The sequence below is a fragment of the Capsicum annuum genome, chromosome 10 (assembly GCF_002878395.1).
Source record: "Capsicum annuum cultivar UCD-10X-F1 chromosome 10, UCD10Xv1.1, whole genome shotgun sequence".
NCBI lineage: Eukaryota > Viridiplantae > Streptophyta > Magnoliopsida > Solanales > Solanaceae > Capsicum > Capsicum annuum.
This window is the reverse complement of record NC_061120.1, coordinates 206,764,305-206,785,294: the sequence shown is the minus strand read 5'-3', so window position 1 is coordinate 206,785,294 and position 20,990 is coordinate 206,764,305. Positions and strand designations below refer to the sequence as shown.

The following is a 20,990-nucleotide window of genomic DNA, read 5'->3' as shown; positions in this document are numbered from 1 at the left end:
CCTCAGGTGTTTGGTATCCAAATTGGAGTCCTGCTAATCTTATTTTCATTCAAGCCCTCTAGCTATTCATAGATATGCGCCCATCTTTCTATAGTTAGAATGTTAGATACAAATAAATATTTTTGAAATAGGAATTAAAGTAGTAGATCTTTTAGCTTTTTATTGTCGTGGGGGGCAAATCGGACTATTCAAGGGAGCTAGAGTGGATAAACAATAGTACTTATAATGAAATTGATTAACAATATTGTTAAAACTCGCGAGGGGCATATCTGTATTTGGTGAATTGAGCGAACGTACTCGAAAAGGTGGGGTAGGGCCGAGGGGTAATACTCTTTGTCTAGGATTTTTCTATACTCGGGATACGAAACCAAAATTCATAGTCAAGGGAGAAGCAACCTCATCCATTGCATTACAAATGGTCACCATTGAATGCTTATACCCAATTGCTACATAAACACAATATAATACGACATCCGATTTAGTACATAAGCAAATAGCTTTATTAGTACATAATGTAGCAAAGGTATATATGACGTATAACAATATGTATCAATCTATTTAACGAAATCAAAAATTGTAAAACACAACCCTCCTAAAAAAAACAAAAATAAATCTGAATAAAGATCGACAATTACCTCCCTCACGAACCAAAATTTCAAATTCAAGATTCATTGACATCATGAACTCGAAAATTAAGTCTTCTAAGCCAAATCGAATGAAGAATCATATGAAACACATCATATTTTTTTGGAGGTGAATTAACCTCAAAATGCCTCCTCATTTGAATCCCTCTCTTTTGCATCTCCAAATACTTATCTTGAGGAATATCCATAAGAATTTTATTGAGATTAACAATATCCTTAACAGGAATTGTAACAGAAAATGTGTCCCAATTAAGAACATCACTAAAAGGTGTCACATAATTATCCTTAATTAAGACAGGTACACATCCCATGTAAAGTCCCTCAACCATTCTTGGACTAGCAACTTCATAACCACTTGGACATATACAATATTTGCTCTTTCTTATCATGTCATAATATGACACACCCTTTGGTAAGTACTTGTGAATTTGAACATCTTCATGTGTACTATTTTCCCAATGTTGTAACAAAATTGGCCTTATTGGACCATGAACGCCTCCGGCAAAGAACACGAGGATCGGTCGATCGAAGGGCGCCGGGCCACCTAGTAGGCCTTTGGTTGTGCCTAAAGGGAGGTGGATTTCTGGAATTGAAACATCCTTTGTTGGATTAAATTTTTCTGAGGTATTGGCATTGCATAGAGCTCTAATTGAGTTTTTGTATAAGTGAGGTATAGCAAAGGAAATTTCAGGCCCCTATATGTTTAACAAAAATTAAACCAAGACTAAGAAACAGCATTATATTAACCTTTTTTTAAAGAAAAAAATGTCATAAAAAAGGGTACATATCATACGACAATTATTATCTATAGAAGACCATTATAAAAGAAAAACATACTTTGTTCTATTTTACTCTGTTTCACACTATTTTCTTATTAATCTGCTCTAGAAAAAGGCACATACCTAAATCATTTTAATAGGGAAAAAGTTTCAAAATATACCTAAATTTTGGCGAAATTTATTATAACGCGCCTTAACTTTGTGGGGATCATTGATACCCTTCAACTATTTATTATCGTATTTCTGCGGTATATATTTGTCCAATTAGATCACTGCGTGAGTACACGCACACTGAGCGTGTGAAGGTCTGAAGTTGTCCAGTTGAACAAATATATGCCACAAAAATATGGTAATAAATAGTCGAGGAGGGTTATAGGATCACCGCAAAGTTGAGGCATGTTACAATAAATTTTGATAAAATTTAAGTATATTTCTGACTCTTTTCCCTTTTTAACAAGAAGGTTTTATAGGAGAAAAATGAGTTGAAAGATCCACCCAAGTCTTCAATTAAAAAAAGGGGACAAGTGGATCTCATAATATTATTAAGTTAAAAAAATAAAATTATTTAAACAACTGAGACTGTTGTTCGACAACTGCATTAGTTGTTTCAACAACTATCAAAGTTATCAAACAATTTTGATAGTTGTTGAAGCGAAAATATTTTTAAAAAAAAAACTGATTTTTTTTAATATCTTTTATCTAATTTTTAAAAATTTGAAGGTCCCTCAATTGAAAAACTTATTTGTCCCTTTTAATTCAAGTTCCCGCTTTATAGTTAGACAAATATTATATCATGACTAAAGTTTCACATGTTCTGTAGCCTCATTTATGTGATGACAATTAAGATTGCAAAAAGTTTTCTTTTGATATGAAACCGTATATCAAGTAAAATTATGACACACAAAGTGAGATTAAGGGAGCAACACTATTTGGACTTTGGAGAGTCAAAACTATCTCTAAATACAAGATGATAATTGTAATAATTATCTCTTTGAGAAAAGTTATAAAAAATTATTGAACTTGTGTTTAACTCACTTTAACACTTAAATTTAACTTTCATTTATTTATCCTTTAATAACTTTAAAGTGAATTAAATTCATTCCTAAAATTGACGTGACAAAAAAAAAATCGAGTGAATTTTTTTTTGTTTAAAAGGGTCCACTTATATATATATATATATATATATTTAATAATAATAATCAAGAACCCATTTCATCTTCTTCTTTTACCCGCCCCCATTTCCATCACCCCCTCCCCATCCCAACCCACCATCATCATCAATTGTCTTACACCTTTTCTTCAACTTTCAAAGTCTTCCTTCAATATATATTTCAAAAAAAATTCTACCAACAAACACAAAGCTGAAAACAAAGCAAAATTTTAGTAAGGTTAAACAATTTTCATCTAATTCTTGCAAAAAAAATTTATTCTAATTTTTTTTTTTCAATTTGCATAATAATAAATTGAATTTGCAAGTATTTTGAAGTGAAAGTTGAAATAATGTGGAAAAACTTTAAATTGGTGTGTTCATGATTGTTCTCTAATGATGTTAATGGAGAAAATGAAAAAAAAAATTAAAGGAAGAGGCATTGCAGGGGTGGGAATTGGAAGGGGAGAAAGAGAGGGGTGTGAGGAGGGAGGGGCTGAAAAAGCGCGGGGGGAGACGGGAAAGGGCTGGAAGAGTGCTGGGGAGGGGGGATGTGATCTGAAGAAGGAGGGGGTGGGGTGGGGTGGGGAGTGTGAAGAAGAAAGGGATTTTCTTTTTTATTTTATAAATATATATATATATGTATGTATTTTAAATATATAAAATTAATGTGTGTGGAATTTTTTTTTTAAAAGAAATTTATTTTCTTACGTGGCAATGACTGACATTGATTTGACTCTAAGGCGTCTGTAGTACACTCTCCGTAGTGAGAGTGAGATTGTGATTTTGAGGGTGAATTTAATTCATTTAAAGTTATTAAGAGGATAAATAAACAAAGTTAAGTTTAAGTGTTAAAGTGAGTTAAGCGGACAAATTCAAGGAGGTTTTTATAATTTTTCTCTATCTCTTCGGGTTTGCTTAATTTATATAGACCGACAATATACAATAAATAAAAAATCAAGAAGGTCAAGAAAGCTTACCCAATCATGACAAGCAAGCATAAAATGGTCAGCACCAAGACTTCTATTCCAATAAGGATACTTTTGAGAAATGACATTAACATAATCCATTGCAGTATTCTTCATAAGACCCCATTCATGTGAATCAGCCACATATATAAATTGAATTAACATTGTAATACTTAATGGGAGGAAGTAAACATGAGCTTTGTTTGGATCTTGTGTTCTGAATTTGCTAACTTCCATTGCTTGAATAAAATAACCTTCAATAGCATATGTATGTTTACATGGACCAAAATGATACACTGGAGGTTCCCCTTCTTTGTACACATATACCTTTAGTTTTTTCTCCATTTCCAAATAGCTCCTGCACATTTTAGACGGACAATCTATCTTTTTTTAATTCATAAATTTATTAAATGTTTGAAGTATTGATAATGCAACTTTCTTCTTGGCTTTTAGCATACTCATTTGTAATCATAATATACATTACAGATCATCATCGAATACCTAATTCTTTCTAACCACTACAACAATATTGACTTTTAATTTTAATAAATATGCACTTTAATAAAGATTGTTACACGTTTTACCGGCATACGTTAATTGTCAGTGGATTCAGTGTCGCTATAAGCTTTAGGAGTATTTACAAAGAGCACTAAAATGTAATTTTTACTAATATATAATTGGCTCTAAAAACATAATTTAGCGGTAATTAAAGTATTAGCGTTAATTAAATGCCGCTAACTATCTTTTCTGGTGCAGTGAACTCTTATTTTTTTTTTTTTCCTGCTTGTTAATTAGTAGACATTCGTACCTTATATTATGATTGGTAGGATAAAGTCTAACTGCCCTAACTTATCCTATCGAGAATTTTTTATTTTTAACAAAGAATTAATAAATACTCTGTCTGGTAGTATAAATTGACAGTATACAATTATACATACCTGTGGAAAGCAGTAGCATTCAAGTACATAGGACCATGGGGGATATACTCATCATCATCTTCTTCTTTTTGATTATTATTATTATTATTATTAGTCACATTTTTGTTTTCTCTTAATAATAATATTGCAGCTCTAGATCTTGCAAGTCCTTCTTCCAATTTCTCTATTATGCTGTATCTTTTTGGTATTGTTGTGCTCTTAGTTACATTAACAGGGACCTCATCCTTCTGATTTTCCTATAAGGTTAACAACAAAATAAGCAATTAGTAAAAAAAAATTTATTCTAATACTCACTCCCTTTATATCATATTAGCTGTCAAAATTATTAAAAATTTCAGTTCTAAATTACTTATCAATTTTCAAATCGGAGAAAATTAATTATTATATTTATTTTGCAAGTAAACAATATTGATTATATCAAAAAAAAGTTATTGAAAGGGCGGATTAGCAAAAAAGTAGTTGTTATTTATGATTTCTTATAGAATGTGTGAAAGAGAAATATGATAACCAATATGAAACATAGAAACTATCGTGTAACGTGATTACGGTCCATTAAAATCCAAAGATTGTACATATCAAACAATGATTATGTTTAAAGGGTTATGGTCATGAAATACGAACAAATTGGAATGCAATATCAATACCAACGAAGACGAATTTAAGATTTGAAATTTATCATGAATTTTATAGCAATCTCGATCAAGTTAATATATACAATAACAAATGATTTTCACAATCATAATACATATGTTCAGCTGATTTCTTAGTACATACACAAAATTTGGACAAAAGTTATTAAATTCATCTATAGGTGCATGACACTCCATGAAACTTAGGTATATATACATGAAATATCGCTAAAATATTTCAAGATTAAAAGTCCAAACCTAAGATTTTTTTTTTTTTTTGCCAGGGTCATTAATGGATGCTATCAAATTCTTGATCAAGTAATTAAAACCAGCAATCAACAACCTAAAAAAAAAAATCAAGTTATTGCCAGAAAAGGAGAAAATTAAAGATACAATTTTTGTTTAGGGAATACTCACGAAAATACCTGAATTTTGATCGGATTTTTAGTTGAGCATACTGAACTTTGCGGGGGTCCTATTACCCCTAGACTTTTTAAAGTGGATTTAATTCCCCCCGAAACTCTATACTCAGATTCAACGCTGGCACATGTAATACACGCGTCAAATCTTATTTTTACACGTGTATTGGCGCGTGTAATACACGTGCCACCTCATTATGTAGCTAAACAATAAAATTGATCACTAATCCTATTAGCTACAAGCAATTTAGCACAGATTATGAGACCGAGCTACTTTTTCCCTTCCTAATAAAATCAAGAATTGCATCAATCAGATTAAAGTTCTACAACAACAAACAAACGTAGTGAAATTCCACAAATGAGTTATGGGTAGAATAAAGTATACGCAAAATTTACTCCTACCTCGTGGAGATAGAGATGTTGTTTCAAAAAGGCCCTCGGCTCAAATATATATATATAGTGATGAAGAATACATATAGGTAAAATCACTCTTAATATAATAATGATAATTTTTGTATATCCAACTCACCATTGTTGAAGCACCATTATTGAGAGTCTCTAAATAATAATGATGATGAGAATAAGTTGATAACCAAAAAGTGGAACCTTGTGGATTATTGATAACAACAAAAACAGCAACCAATAATAATGGCAAAATAAACCATAAAATCTTTAAAGAAGTAGAATTCATTCTTCTTCTTCTTCTTCTTTTTTTTTTTTTTTTGTCCTTTTACTTTTAGTATTCCCTTTGTGGGATTTGCTTAATTAACACATGAAATGAAATGAAATGAAATGAAAAGGCAAAGTTATATATGGTAGAAAGTTAAAAAGTTAGGCTTTGGTAATATATAGTACTAACAAGTTGTAAATTTTATTTTGAGTAATTAATTTGATTCCTTACCATATTAGTGTGCAATGTATAGCTTCCTTCCTTTATTGATGTAATCCATCTCTTTTTAATGTGATCTAGAATTTTGCTTTTCTACCTTAAGGAAAAGTGCAAATGAGAGATACTCTTTTTTCTTTTTTAATTTTGATTTTTTTTCAATTCGCATTGCGGTTAGACTGAATTTGAATTTGTGTGGCGAAACTCTCAGCATGATTTTTTCATTTCTAGAGGTTTAAACTTGAGATTTCTAATTAAGTGTGGAGGAATCTCAATCATTCTACCACAATTCACATTGAGAAGAAACTAGAGAAAATGATCGGACTATTATGCTTTACTTTTTTTTGAGGGGGACATTTCCGCATTTTAAATGTAGAAATTGCACGCACATAATAATTTTCATGAGTCTTGTCTTTAAAAAATAATCGTTGTCACGAAATATTCAAAGCTCACCCCGTAAAATTTACTCAAATTATCTTGAAATTTCACTTATGAAATTTAAAACTGCAGAATCCAAAAATTGACAGTTTAACGTAGAACAAACCTAGAGTTTGTCAAAATTCACCATGCATCACTCATGGGCGGAGTCACATTAAACGAAGGGTGGTCAGATGAACACCCTTCGTCAAGTAATTATGTGGTTTACAAAGGTTAAATGTTAGTTATTATGAATAAATATTTAATTTTGTACACCCTTAACATAACTGGGAAGAAAATTTGCACACCCTTTGCTAAATTTTTGACTCCGCCACTGGCATCACTTACGGAATTATTTGGTAGGATGGATTTAACAAAAATCTATCATAAAATACCAGCATAAACTAACACAATGTTCTGTTGGAATGATTGACGAATGATAAAATGTGATATAAGCTTAACACTATGGTGATTAAAATATTTAAAAGACCAAAAAAAAAAAAAAATCTTTAAAGTAGGTAAAATCACATAATAATACGTACATCATTGTTCGTTGCATCATTACTCATTGCATAAAATCCTACGTGTTATTATTCGGAGCTTTAATATAATTACGATTTTCCAATATGAATAAACGAACTAGACTGTAAATCAAATAACCTGTACGCACGAAAAATAAATACATGAGTTATTATATAGTGTTATGAATGAAATTAACCATAAAATATTACTTAAGGTTATTTTAAAAAAAAAAAAATTAAGGGAATTTTTTTAGGTTGAAATACTCTTTTTGACCATAAAATATCGTATGACTCATGCAGACTTTAATCAAAACAATAAATGAAACGCTCTATATATCATTTTTTGTAATTTGTACTGAAAATCAAATACTATATATAAAAATAGTACATAATTTAACACAGTGAAATCTTTTTATAATGGTGTTGCTTTTCTAGAAATTTTTTTACTATTCAAATGGTTGGATCTGGTTATGCAAATTCTAACCATATATTAGTTTAAATTAATTACAACATGATCAGTTACATAACCAAGCACATGCCTACTTAGAAATCCTATCACTTCTACCCAAGAGGAATCATGGGATGTTAAAAACATATCATGTTTTAATTTTTAAGTTATGCAGTTGTTAAAAGACTTTTCTTCTAGCTTTATTTTTCATAAGTTGCTAATAATTAATAATATTCCTACCCATCAAAATCTGGACAATTTTTTTTTAAAAATAAAAAATAAAAAATCATCTAGTGCTTTATTAAAAATTTCTATTAGGATTTGTTTTTCCTGTGATATTTTTTATTTTCTTTTATCACTAAGTCACATTCTTGAATACTAGAAAAAGGTAGATATAATAAAATTGAATGACGATTTCTCAGTAAATAAAACTTCAACTTTATGGTTGAGGACGACTAGCTCGCTGGTGAGCTTTATGCCTTGTACAATTAAGATGGAAAACTCCATCAATAGCTTAGTGTTCCTTTAATCTCCCTCACTCCATTCCTCTTATGTAATATAAAAAAGATTTTAAAAAACCTTCAAACTCTATAGAATAAGCCAACTAGAAGTAGCTATGCAGAATTAGTGTATTTTTTTCTTCCTTATTATGTGCATGGAGATCTGCAATTTGTTGAGTAACAAACAAGCATGACGACACTACCAATATGGGTTGTGACCACATGGTTCGGGATCCCTGATTCATTCTTAATTAGATGTCTTTGACTTAAGCTTATGAAAACGAAACAAAAAATCCTCAAAAATAAATCCTGTAATGAGCGAGTCTGAATTTAATTGAATTTCAATACGAATATTGACACTTGGCAGAAGGCTTATGACATGGACCTTTTTACATATAGTGACAAAAATCCTAGGAATGTGATTGCTTCCTTTCATTTTCACACTACCCTTTCAAAAATAAAACCAAAATGCACACGCCAACAAGTGTGTATATAATAAGTTATTTACGTTTATACACAAGCTATGTCTTTTTTTCTTTATAATAATTGAGTTTAATGAGTGGATGAAATAAAATGGATTTCATGAATAATTATCATCCTCCTTCAAGATTTGTGTGGTTAATTGTAGTGCCATTAGTACTAATGGTTGGGTATTTGGGTGTACAGAGTTCAAAAGGCACTGTTTGGGTCCTTTCTTCTGATAAAAAAGTTGCATCAACTAATCTTTCTGCTACTGTAGAAGCAGAATTGGCAAAGGATCAACTACCAGTAAGCCCATTTCTTGTTTTCTTCAACCGAAATTTCGTTAAGGGTGTTGAGGCAGAACTTCGTTTTTGTAAAGATATGACATTTGAGCTTAACTCAACACCAAAAGCTAACTTATGAGGTGAGGATTGCTCAAGTCCATATAAACAGACGACCAATTCATTCCCCAACCAACGTAGGACTGTAACTCACTTTAACAGTTTAGGGAAGAGCGTTTTGTTTATAGTAGGGAAGGGTGCTTTGTTTGTACCTGCGTCTCGAGTTTCTTGTTCGTGGTGTTCCGGTGATGTCTATGATTTTGAATAGATAGTTTATAGTATTACCTCGTGGGCATCTTGTTTCCTTTATTATCTAGCAGTGCATTATCCCATTTTGTTGTGTGCTTTTATGTTTTTTATTTGTTATACTGTTATTTGTTATTTGTCCTGAGCCGGGGGTCTAACGGAAACAAGCTCTCTACTTCATTTGAGGTAGTGACATGCCCTGCGTACATTTTACCCTCCACAGACCCCACGTTGTGGGAATACACTGGGTATATTGTTGTTGTTGTTGAAAGAATGTTCAACCAACCACCTTTGACATATATAGCTAGCCCCCGAGAAGCATCCTGCATTCATGTAGGGTTTGGGGAAAGCCCGCACCTCGAGAGGGTGTGATGCCGATAGTCTACCCTGGCACAAGTATCCATGACTGATTTCACTTTCATCAGCTACATATACTAATTTTTTTTCTTGAAAAATGAATATAAGTGAATTGTTCTCTTTTTATTTTTGATTTGTAAAGTTAGTTGATTCTAGTTTTATGTTGTATTTGCAGAAAAAAGATGGCTTAGATGTTACAAGGAAAGAACCCCAGATGAATTCTTCCAAGAAAAAGTTGAGCAATTTAGAGAGGGTTGAAGCTGGATTGGGACAAGTGAGGGCTGCTATAAGAGAGGCTCAGAGTAAAAATCAAACATCAAATGACCCTGAATATGTTCCTGAGGGTCCATGTTACTGGAACCCCAAGGCCTTCCACAGGTATTAGAGCTTAGACAAATTAGCACATCTTTTGAGTATGTTTTGTTGTGCTTTTGCTTTCTTTGAGTCGAGGAACTATTGAAAACAGTCTCTCTACCTGCCAAGGTAAGGTAGGGAAAGTAAAGTTTGTGTACAATCTACCCTCCCCAGGCCCTACTTGTGGGACTATATTGGGTCTGTTCTTGTTGGTGTTCTTCAGTATATTCTATTTCAGTAGCGGATGGATTCTGAATTTTGATGTTGTGAGCAGTAAAATGTACATATAACTCTGCTTATTTTTCGAATGTATGTAAAGGATTCGACCCAAAACATTGGTTTCTATCCACCACTATTCCATCTAATGAACATGTAGTTCCAGACCACTTGCTTCTTTGCATAAAAAACAGGACAGCCTGCTGCATGAATCATTCCACGTTCACATATGATTCGAGAAGGGCTGCACGGGTATGAGAACTACATTTTGATCCGATTCTACTACTCGAACCCATGACCTGTAGTTTACACTCGCATAGAGACAACTATACCGTTGCTCTAAGGCTTCCTTCCCCATTAAATTCTTTGCTTAAAACAATTTAAGACTTCAAGATTAATTATTTTGAAGTCTTTGGTTCCTAGGTTGCGAAACTTACAGTATTTCATAGCTTTCAATATAGTAAATCATAACATGTCAGGAAAGACTATCTCATTGATAATCATATTGTTGTGTACATTTTCGTTGCATAGATATTTCCAGTTGATGTTGCTTTGTCTAGACTCTTCAAAAATGTCACCAAACGCATGTCGTATCCTCCAAAAGTATTTTATTTTTGGAGGATCCGAGACAAGCACGGCAACATAAGTATTGTATTTTTGGAGGATCCGAGACAAGCACGGCAACATTTTCGGCGAGCCCGATCAACATTGTTTTGAGTACAGGTTTCTTGAATTTTCACCTAAAGAATTAAGATTCTTTACTTGGAACTTGCAGGAGCTACCTGGAAATGGAAAAACACTTCAAAATTTATGTATACGAGGATGGTGAACCCCCAGTCTTCCATTACAGTTCAAGTAAAGGTATCTTAGGGATTGAGGGGATTTTAATTCATCAGATTGAACTTAGCAAGTTTCGGACGAATGATCCTGAGAAAGCTCATGTTTACTTCCTTCCATTCAGTGTGTTTTCCATTGTAAGCTATGTTTATGTTGTTGATTCTCATGATTGGGGTCCTATGAAGAATACAGCTTCCGATTATATTGATAGCATCTCCAGAAAGTACACTTATTGGAATAGAAGCCTTGGATCTGATCATTTCATGCTTGCTTGCCATGATTGGGTAAGGAATCGCGTTACTTTCAAGGGTCGAACCTCTTCTACTGTACGAAATATCTTAATTTTATATCCTTGTCGCTAACAAATTATCTCATATTTGCCCTTGATCCTAACAGAGGAGGGCATTTTAAACCATATATAAAATTATAGGGGTTACCTTTTCTCCTCAAGTATTTTGACATGTGGAATTCACAACTTTGTTGAAGTCTTAAGAACAAATACGAGACGATTTACTTTTTTTTTTATAATCGTGGTGTCCGGGCCAGCTTGCGCGCACCTCGACTAATTCCACGGGATACTTGTCGCCTCTCACCAACAACAGGTACCAGGTACCAGGTAACTGCTTTTTCCCTTTTTTGAACTCCTCTACTGAGGGCAAAGAGGCCTAAGAATCATACTACATTAACCCCTTTTTGGACAGCATTGTTTTGGTAAAATGCTAGGTCTTGAGATCATGTTGATATTTTCTTGACTGTATATGAATTAGTGTATGTTACTTCTCAAGTCTTTTTTCTATATAAATTGCAGGCTCCTGAAATTTCAACCGTGGTTCCATACTTGTTCAAGAACTCTATTAGAGTACTATGCAACGCGAACACTTCTGAAAGATTCAATCCATCAAAGGATGTAACTTTACCAGAAATCTATCTCCCTCAGGGCACAATGAAAGGCTTAATTGGAGGGCCATCTCCGTCTAAACGTTCTGTTTTAGTTTTCTACGCCGGAGGCATTCATGGCTACATAAGGCAAGTACTAATGGAACACTGGGGGAAAAAAGATGATTCAGACATCGAAATTCACGAGTACCTTCCTAAGAATGTGTCATATTATGGCATGATAAGAAAAACCAAGTACTGTATTTGTCCTAGTGGCTATGAAGTGGCTAGTCCAAGAATGGTTGAGGCACTTTATATGGGATGTGTTCCAGTACTATTGAAGGATCGTTATGTTGCACCTTTTAGCGATGTGTTGAACTGGAAAAACTTTGCTGTTGAAATGACCTCAAAAGATATACCTAATTTGAAGAAAATCTTGATGTCAATATCTCAAAAAAGGTACATCAAAATGCAGAGGAGAGGTCTTCAAGTAAGGAGGCATTTTGTGGTCAATTTTCCACCTAAAAGATATGATGTTTTTCATATGATCCTTCATTCGATTTGGCTCAGAAGACTCAATATTCAAGTCCATGATACGTGAACGACTCAGAGGCAGGTCTAGAGTGGGTTCTATGAGCTCAGCTGAACACTACTTTTGGCTCGAACTATATAGGTATACATACATATGCAGAAAATATTATTTGATATGTTCTCCTAAGAAGAGAAAGAATTTAAGCTCGCCCTTATGGATGTCCCTAAGCTTGCACCTATTGGAATTTGTTAAGGCCCCTAAAACTTGCTCCTGTGGAATTTGTTTAAGACAAGTTTCACAGCAAATATACGTACTGCAGGGGGGTGAACTCGAAAGACTGGTATGTGGGATTCGGGTGTTTGTATTAACGAGATGTTTTATTGGTACATACAGAGCTAGCTAGGTTTCAAGTTTAAATTTTGTCTAATGTGTGATGATAATTGGCACCTGTAGACTGTAGCCAATGAGAAGAATGAAAAAGTAACGAGAGGAGCGTGAATAACAAGAAGATCTCAGCATTTGAGTATGCAAAGCTTCTCTTTGTTTGCTTGCTCATCCCCCCCCCCCCCCCCCCCCCCCCGGTCTTCACAAAGGATGATCTTCTATTCCACATCCCCAACCTCACTTGTGGAATTACACTGGATATGTTCTTGCTAATCTTGTAATCCATTTGGTAAAATGAGAGGCTGCTCAATAGGAGCAAATAAATTTAAAAAAAAATACTATCCAAGATTCTATATAGAGATACTTAGATGCTTTGCCATGAAAGTGAAGGCTTCGAGTTGAATACAACATACCAAGTGCAATACCACATGGGGTCTGACGAGGGTAGAGTGTACGCAGACCATACCTCTACCTCAAAGGTATAGAGGTTGTTTCAGATGACTCTCGGCTCAAGAGGAAAAAACAATTGAAGTCCAAATGGATATCATCAGTAGGTACACCAGTAGCAGTGGGTGCACGTGTTAAAAGTATCCAAAATAAATTGGCCGTCAATGACGAACAAAATTCGAAAAGATAAAGGATGGCCCTTCTATTCTGCGAAATCCCTCTGTAATTATTATTAGACTTGTTATAGGATCAGACTTGGTTTCTTTGCTCTATTAACTTTTGTTCCACAGTGTCGAACCCTTTTGTTCAACAAGAAAAATTCTTTAAGGTTCAAATCCAAACACACCTGACGAAAAGAAAAACAAACCAAAAATAAAAACAAGACAACCAACAGAAAATACAAATGAGTTTGAAAGAAACACATGATGAAGATTTTATTCAAGGCCGGAGTTAAAACACAAATCCTAAAATTAGCAACAACAACATACTCAGTATATTCGCACACAACTCCTAAAATCAGCTTTAACGCGAAATGGTTTATTCATGAAACTAGAGGCCTCTAGATAACAAATAACAGATAAGTAGCTATATACTCAAGGTAAAGACTAGCCCAAAATCATCTAGTACACTGGTTGTACATGAAACACGCATCTTCCAGTGACGAGGAGGATTCAGAATGATCAGACTAACCAGGAGAAAGTGAAAGTGAAGTCGGCGAATATCACGCTATTTTCTTTGCAACAAGATGCCACATGCCAGAACATGCCATGCCATAACAGGCAACACCTTTCTCAATGCATTATAAGCTGGAATGCCTCATTGAGACTCTCCACTGCATATTCATAACCAAGAGTGTCTGCCAGTCCCTGGAACTCATCTATCTCATCCTGTGGAACTTGGATCCCGACTAGCACATTTGCACCAGTATCTCCCTTTCAAGAAGAAAGAAAAGATAGAACAAATTACTCCAATATAATAGAAGATAAACTACAGGCCAACATCAGCAAAGGGAGGGAAAATTGGAACTAGAAGCATGAGAGTCTTTATTACCTGTGCACGATAATGAAACAAACTTATATTCCAACGTGGGCTGAAAGCATCTAAAAACTTCATCAAAGCACCAGGCCTCTCAGGAAAAGTGAATCGACACAAAAGCTCATTATGAACATGTGTTCTACCACCCATCTGGAGAGAGAAATAAATATCCAATAAACACCACATAATCCATTAAACAAAGTAGAACAAAAGCAAACATCACGTCACATAGAGGAAGTCAAACCTAATCACTCTGCAAATCTACTCTCTAAGAATTAAAAAACTCAATAGACGAAAACATTATTTCGTTATGATAAATATTCAATTGTCTTAAGTTTCTTAATATAGCAGTATAAGATAAAATAATCAAACATATAAGAGTAATTACACATACAGTTCTATACTAAGAATTATATCAACATGATAAAGGAGACTTAAAATATTACCAAATGCCTTAGATGATCTTTGACCAAGTCATTGTCCGTAAGATTAATGGTTTGCAGATCTACTGATTTCATCCTCTCCACCATTCCTTCAAGTTCTAATTGTGTGTGAAGACCAACACTGCGCATTAAAAGAGGACATGAAACAATGAATAAACCTGGCTTTAATTAAATAACATTAAATAACATTGGCTTTATTATAGCGTATAACACATTGATAGAGAGGCAAATAACTGGAAATATTTATATTAGTTGATGTCCTTTCATGAATAAAGTATTTGTGTTAGTATTTACTAAAATTAACGCTAAAATGAACCAAAAATCACTTTAAAAGATCATGGAGGCCTTGCCTGTAAAGTACTAGAGCTCGTTCTTCATCAGACTTGTATCTGTACTTGAACTCAGTGATATTCATTGGTCCTACCTGTAAATCAAGTTAATGTTTCAGTATGCTAGTCAGACATGGTCTGCTTTAAAATCCATATTTAAGAGCACAAGGTGACCCACCATTTCACAAAACTTTTTGAAGCTCCCAGGCTCTTCTGGCATAAAAGTAGCAAGAACAGCTTCCCGCTGTCTACCAACATCTGCGAGTTCAGTCACCAATCTAAGTCTGTCAAAGTTCATGTTGGCTCCACTAGTTATTGCTACTACGTTTTCACCCTTGAGGCCATAGTACTTGCAGTATGCCTCGGCTCCAGCAAGAGCAAGTGCACCTGCAGGCTCTAATATGCTTCTTTTCTCTTCAAACATGTCCTATCCAAATGAGCAATGAACGTCACATAAAATGCTTACAACTCAAGCAATAAAAAGCAGTCAAGCCAACAGTTATTATAGACTCTCTGTAAAAATGACCATGGTATATCGCTAAGAAAAAACATTTCCACTCAACTGAACTTGAGGACAGAAGTTCTATGCTGGAATTGACTTCATAGCTTCGTACGATTTTTTATGTTTTTTCCAGAAAGTTTCAGTTTTCTTTTACGACTCATATTCTTTCTTAAACAAACACACTCCATTGTCTTATAAAGCATTGCTACATTGTATATCATGTATAATACAAGCAGGCAAACAAAGTTGAAAAGCATGATACTTTCTTGCACAGGAAGAGAGGTAACTGACAAAAAATGTTCAACTTTTAGTCTCATTTGACCGATAGTGTTTCACGGAGCACATATACAAGCATCGAGAATTTAGTCTTCAGTAAAAACCAGTTGGCGAAAGATTTAATCCAGATGAAGAGCAACGTGTAAAATAAAAGATGATGGCTAACCTTTATTGATGCACATATAGCATCACGACCAACTAGGACTACACCATCTATCAATTCCTTGCAGAGACGATAAGTTTCTTCACCAACTACTTTAACAGCTACGCCATCTGCAAAACCCCCAACTTGGTCCAGCATTACTCTCTGACCATGCTGTAATGATAATGCCAATGCATTTGCATCCAGTGGTTCAACTCCAATGATTTTTATATCAGGGGCAACCCTTTTCAAATAAGCAGCAATACCAGCTATAAGACCCCCTCCTCCAACAGGCACAAAGACTGCATGAATGTTATCTTTGAGTTGGCGATTTATCTCCATTCCTACTGTACCTTGCCCTACGATGACATCCGGGTGATCAAAAGGAGGAATGAATGTGCGGCGTTCAGCCTCGGCCCGCTCTTTGGCGTATGCTTGAGCTTCATCATATGAGTCTCCCACTAAAACAACAGTAGCACCCAGTCTCTTCACTGATTTCCACTGCTCAAATTGGAAGAATGTGGTTTAGAAAAAATGGATAAGCTATAAATAACGGGATTCATTCAAAATGGAAGCTATCAAACCAAAACAATAATTCAACAATTCTAACTTTGATGTCTGGTGTAGTAACAGGCATGGCAATCACAGCATTGCAGCCAAGTCTCTGAGCGGATAATGCAACACCTTGTGCATGGTTTCCAGCTGATGAGCATATAACCCCTTTTTCCAACTGCTCTTTAGGGAGTTTTGCCATCATATTGTAAGCTCCTCTGATTTTGAATGAGAAGACCTGTCAATATGAGTATACCAGAATTACTGAGTTTACTCTACTCCAGTGAAGAAGATTTGTATATCCAGCAATACGAATGTCTTTCTCTTTTCCCTTTTTTTGGGGTTTAGGGGGTAGAAGTTTTCAGCAGAATAACGGCCTATAGAAATGGAACAAGCTTCAATTGTCTAAGCTAAAAATTTACAGGAATAATATTTAAGGGAACAAAAAACAAAATAGATAAATCCATATGGCATACAAGTTTAAGAACTTCCGCCCTTTGACTTTATCCAAAAAAAGGGATTAAAAAAGAATTGATCTCCTTGATCTAGGACACAGAAATTTAAGGTTGGGCTGAAGAATAAAACAGGCAACCTAACATAATCATACCCCTAAAGATCAACTAATTCATGAAAATGCTTACATAAATAGAGACAAATTCTAGTCTGAATCCTGAATCAATCAGTTAAGTACAGAAAACCACTGCCTATTTTGATTTTTTTTTCCTAGGTACTTAACGTCATCTAAACCCCAACAAGAGAAGCCCTAAGTCATCCCAAAATTTTAACAACAGCGGATCAAAGAACTCACAGATTTGAGTCAATTTTCACTTTGGGTCTTAATTGAGTTTAGCTAAGAAAGGGAAAAACCACGATAAGAGAAAATACCTAACATGCATGTTCTTAAACAATCGAGTCACAGTAACTTACTTACAAAGATTCATTAAATTCCAAATTTTTGAAGCATATTTAAAATAGAATGAGACTATCCTCATAAAATGTAGAATCTTCCTATCAAAAGTTCAAAAAGAACAAATTCCAAGAAAATGTTTGTCAGCAAATATTAAATAATTAAGATCCAAAGCAACCAACTTTTCCACTAGCCCCAACACAGGAGGAGGTCCAACTGCTGCACTTTCACTATCTTAAAGGTACAACATGTACACAATAGCTTATAGGTTTATGAATGTCTCTAACATAACTCTGCAGCCTACCAATTGTTCAAATAAGCACTCCAACTTTGAGTATACATATCTAGGCATCTCAACTTGTCTCTATTGTGTCGGTTGAAAACTCCAACTTATAAAATCATCACCTAGACACCTCCAAAATTTATGTACCATGTCCGTGACGGGCGTCCAAGTGACACAGTTGGAGTGTCTAATTGCCAGTTGAGGTGTCTAGATGTGAACTCACAAAGTCGGAGTGCTTACATAACGGTTGAGGCCAGGTCTGAGCGTGTGTTTACGTATTATGCCTAACAAAAGAAATTCTCCCAGAGAATAGGAGCTTTCAGCTGTTAAAATATTACTAGTTCTAACAAAATTCCATTTACAGAACAGAAGCTACTACACCTTAATCCCAACCTTAAACCTTCAGAAATATATTCACATGGACAGAATCAAAGAAATCCATCAGATAAACAAGAAAAGAACTGATAAAAGAACTTCATTTAACACAAAAAATTCAAACTTCTTAACAATTTATGCAATATTGCATAGAACAAAACCGACAGAGTTACTTATAGCAACATCTGTCCACGGGATAACTGTCACCACTCACCTCCCACCAATAACAGGTAACACGTAACTCTATAAAAATTCAAACTTTAAACAATTGTAATGCAACATTGCAAAGAACAAACCAATAGCAAAAAATACTTACAGGCTGAAGATCCTCTCTTTTAAGCCAAACTTTAACTCCAAGCCTTTCAGACAATTTCGGCGCATTTTGCAACGGCGTTTCATAAGCTACATCATACACTTTCGACGACAATATATTCGTCAAATATTCATATCCAACCAAACCACCACTACCTAAAACCGGAGTATTCGGTATCAAATATCCCGGTTCACACTGCAACGAGCTCGGAGATACTCGTAGTAACGGAGCCGAAGGTGCCGACGACGTTTCTACCCTCGCCGCCGCCGTCAACGGCTCCGCTAAGATATCCGTCGCCTTAGCACGTATGAGTGTTTTCTTCTTTTTGGTTTTGACGGTGTTAATAGGAACAATGACGGAGTTTATTGACGGCGTGAATTCAGGACGGAGGGACGAATTGAATGAGTTAACGGAGGTAAAATGGAGAGCCTCCATTTTTGTGTACGAATGTGTAGATTCCGGCGGTGGCCGGAGACGTGGTAGTTACCGGCGGCGGCGGAGGAGGAGGAGGTCGTTGGTTAAGGGTTATTAGCTGATGAAGGATGACTGATGAGGAGAGAAATGGACAGAAATGTTTGTATTTATATAGTACGTAAGGTTCTGTTTGTTGAAATTTAAATGCTTTCAATACTACTCTCTCCATCCAATTTTACCTACATACTTTCTTTTTGGATTTGTCTCACAAAAATATTGTTCTCCTCATTTCATTTTATTTTATGTATGGTTATTTAATTAGTTATAAATAAAAAATATAAAATTATCCACTCTTCTTTTCTTATAAAATAGAATTCATAAAATAAGAATGATACCATTATATACTTATCAAATAAGAAAAGATGATATTTTTTTTTAGACGAATAAAAATAAAATTGTTAAAAAGATTGAAAAGAAAGTCTCACATTGATGGTTAATGAGATGAGTGATCTCTTAATAAGGCTTGGACAATCCCCCTCCACAAGAGTTAGTTTTTGGAGTGTGAATTAAGCCCAAAACCAATTTTAATATGGTATCAGAGCACCCATTCTCATCCAATGTTAGGCCCCCGAATTAAGTCTCACATTGATGGTTAATGAGAGCACCCATTCTCATCTAATGTTAGGCCCCGAATTAAGTCTCACATTAATGGTTAATGAAATGGTGTGAGTTAGTCTCAAGATCAATTTTATCAATAATAACACATAAAATGATATGTAGGAAATACATCTTTTATTTGGTAACCTTTTCAAAAGCATAATTACTCCTTGACCTTATTCATCCAGTTATAAAATTTCACTTAACTAATGATAGTAATAGTGTATTTTTTTTAATAAAAGTTAATTTAATAAATATTGTTAAGTCTTTTATCATTTTTTAAATTTTATATTCAATTAAAATATGTCACATTAAATGAAACGGAGAAATTATATAAAAGTAAAATAAAAAATTTATATAATTATTTAAAAGCATTAATATTTTAAATAATTATAATAAATTAAATCAATTTTCGACTATTTTTATGATACTAAAGAAGTAAAAATCTAGGAACATTAATTTAATGATTAAACTCATTGGATGCCTCTGTGGAGACTCTGAGGACCTGAACTATTTTTGTAACATGCAAGTTAAAAGCTGCATGTGTATTAAATACTGAGTTAATTATGTCAGATCCATTTGTTGAATGCAATAAAATTAAGCTGATTTTTACCTCTTAAGGTCATTTGGTTAACAACTTATATGGTATTAGTTATATTGGTAATTAATTATCCTGAAACAGTATTATTTTTTAGTAGTTGTTTAATTTTTGATATTAAAAATAATATGTGGTATATTATTTGTAAAAATATATTGTTTGTTTACTAAAATATCCCTCACTTTAGTTAACTTAATTATTTTTCTGTTTATATTCTTTTGATTTTTCTTCTTTTTTTTCTTTCAAAGAGAGACAAATCTTTTTTTAGTTTTGATGCATACAAAATAACTCTTAAAAACATGATATAACCTATTTCGTTTTTTCAGGGAAGAGGGTGAGCAGACCCCTAGGTGATGGTTGTGTTTTTTAATTTTCTCTTCTTTTTTCATAATGAAGCGGGGAAGGTGCCACGAATGGTTCTCTTTCATCATTCTATGAAAGCTCTGTAGCTTCTATTACTAGTTCATAAAATGTGCTTGAAATGACATCCAACTTTTCTTTTCTTTTTTTCCTATTATAGAGAAGAAGGGGTTTTCATCACTTCGTAGATTTATTTTTTTATCTTCATTATTTATTATATTACATCCTAATTATTTCGTGATTTACTATATTATCCCTAATTAATTATTATAAGTCATTTCTATATTAGAATTAATAATATTTTTTATTATATTATCTCTAATTAATTATTATCAATCATTTATATATTAGAATTAATAATATTTAATTAAAAAATAGATATTTATGACGTTTGTTTCAGCTGCTTTAACCGTGTTTTACTATACCATCCCTAATTAATCATTATAAGTCATTTAT

At 33.8% G+C, this 20,990-nt stretch overlaps 3 protein-coding genes across 4 annotated transcripts; 1 reads left to right on the top strand and 2 right to left on the bottom strand.

The window, feature by feature from the left end:
• Window positions 1-388: 388 nt before the first annotated feature.
• LOC107845085 (probable glycosyltransferase At5g03795) lies at window positions 389-7,137 on the bottom strand. The gene is made up of 4 exons (XM_016689353.2): window positions 6,054-7,137; window positions 4,477-4,712; window positions 3,551-3,896; window positions 389-1,339 (listed from the first exon to the last, which is right to left on the bottom strand). The coding sequence occupies exons 1-4, from the start codon at window positions 6,213-6,215 to the stop codon at window positions 662-664; spliced, it is 1,422 nt and encodes a 473-aa protein (XP_016544839.1). The 5' UTR covers window positions 6,216-7,137; the 3' UTR covers window positions 389-661.
• A 1,619-nt stretch (window positions 7,138-8,756) lies between these two features.
• LOC107843605 (probable glycosyltransferase At5g03795) lies at window positions 8,757-13,064 on the top strand. Its single transcript, XM_016687927.2, has 4 exons — window positions 8,757-9,064; window positions 9,878-10,080; window positions 11,048-11,393; window positions 11,918-13,064. The coding sequence occupies exons 1-4, from the start codon at window positions 8,870-8,872 to the stop codon at window positions 12,584-12,586; spliced, it is 1,413 nt and encodes a 470-aa protein (XP_016543413.2). The 5' UTR covers window positions 8,757-8,869; the 3' UTR covers window positions 12,587-13,064.
• A 346-nt stretch (window positions 13,065-13,410) lies between these two features.
• On the bottom strand, window positions 13,411-19,099 carry LOC107843606 (threonine dehydratase 1 biosynthetic, chloroplastic). Of its 2 annotated transcripts, XR_007045415.1 has the most exons (9): window positions 18,509-19,099; window positions 16,686-16,865; window positions 16,100-16,576; window positions 15,334-15,582; window positions 15,177-15,250; window positions 14,830-14,947; window positions 14,399-14,533; window positions 14,039-14,280; window positions 13,411-13,694 (listed from the first exon to the last, which is right to left on the bottom strand). XR_007045415.1 is itself a non-coding variant. In XM_016687930.2 (8 exons), the coding sequence occupies exons 1-8, from the start codon at window positions 18,938-18,940 to the stop codon at window positions 14,140-14,142; spliced, it is 1,806 nt and encodes a 601-aa protein (XP_016543416.1). In that variant the 5' UTR covers window positions 18,941-19,099; the 3' UTR covers window positions 13,757-14,139. The 2 variants fall into 2 exon arrangements, 1 of the variants encoding a protein (XP_016543416.1); XM_016687930.2 differs by lacking the exon at window positions 13,411-13,694 and having other exon boundaries at window positions 13,757-14,280.
• Between the last annotated feature and the right edge of the window lie 1,891 nt (window positions 19,100-20,990).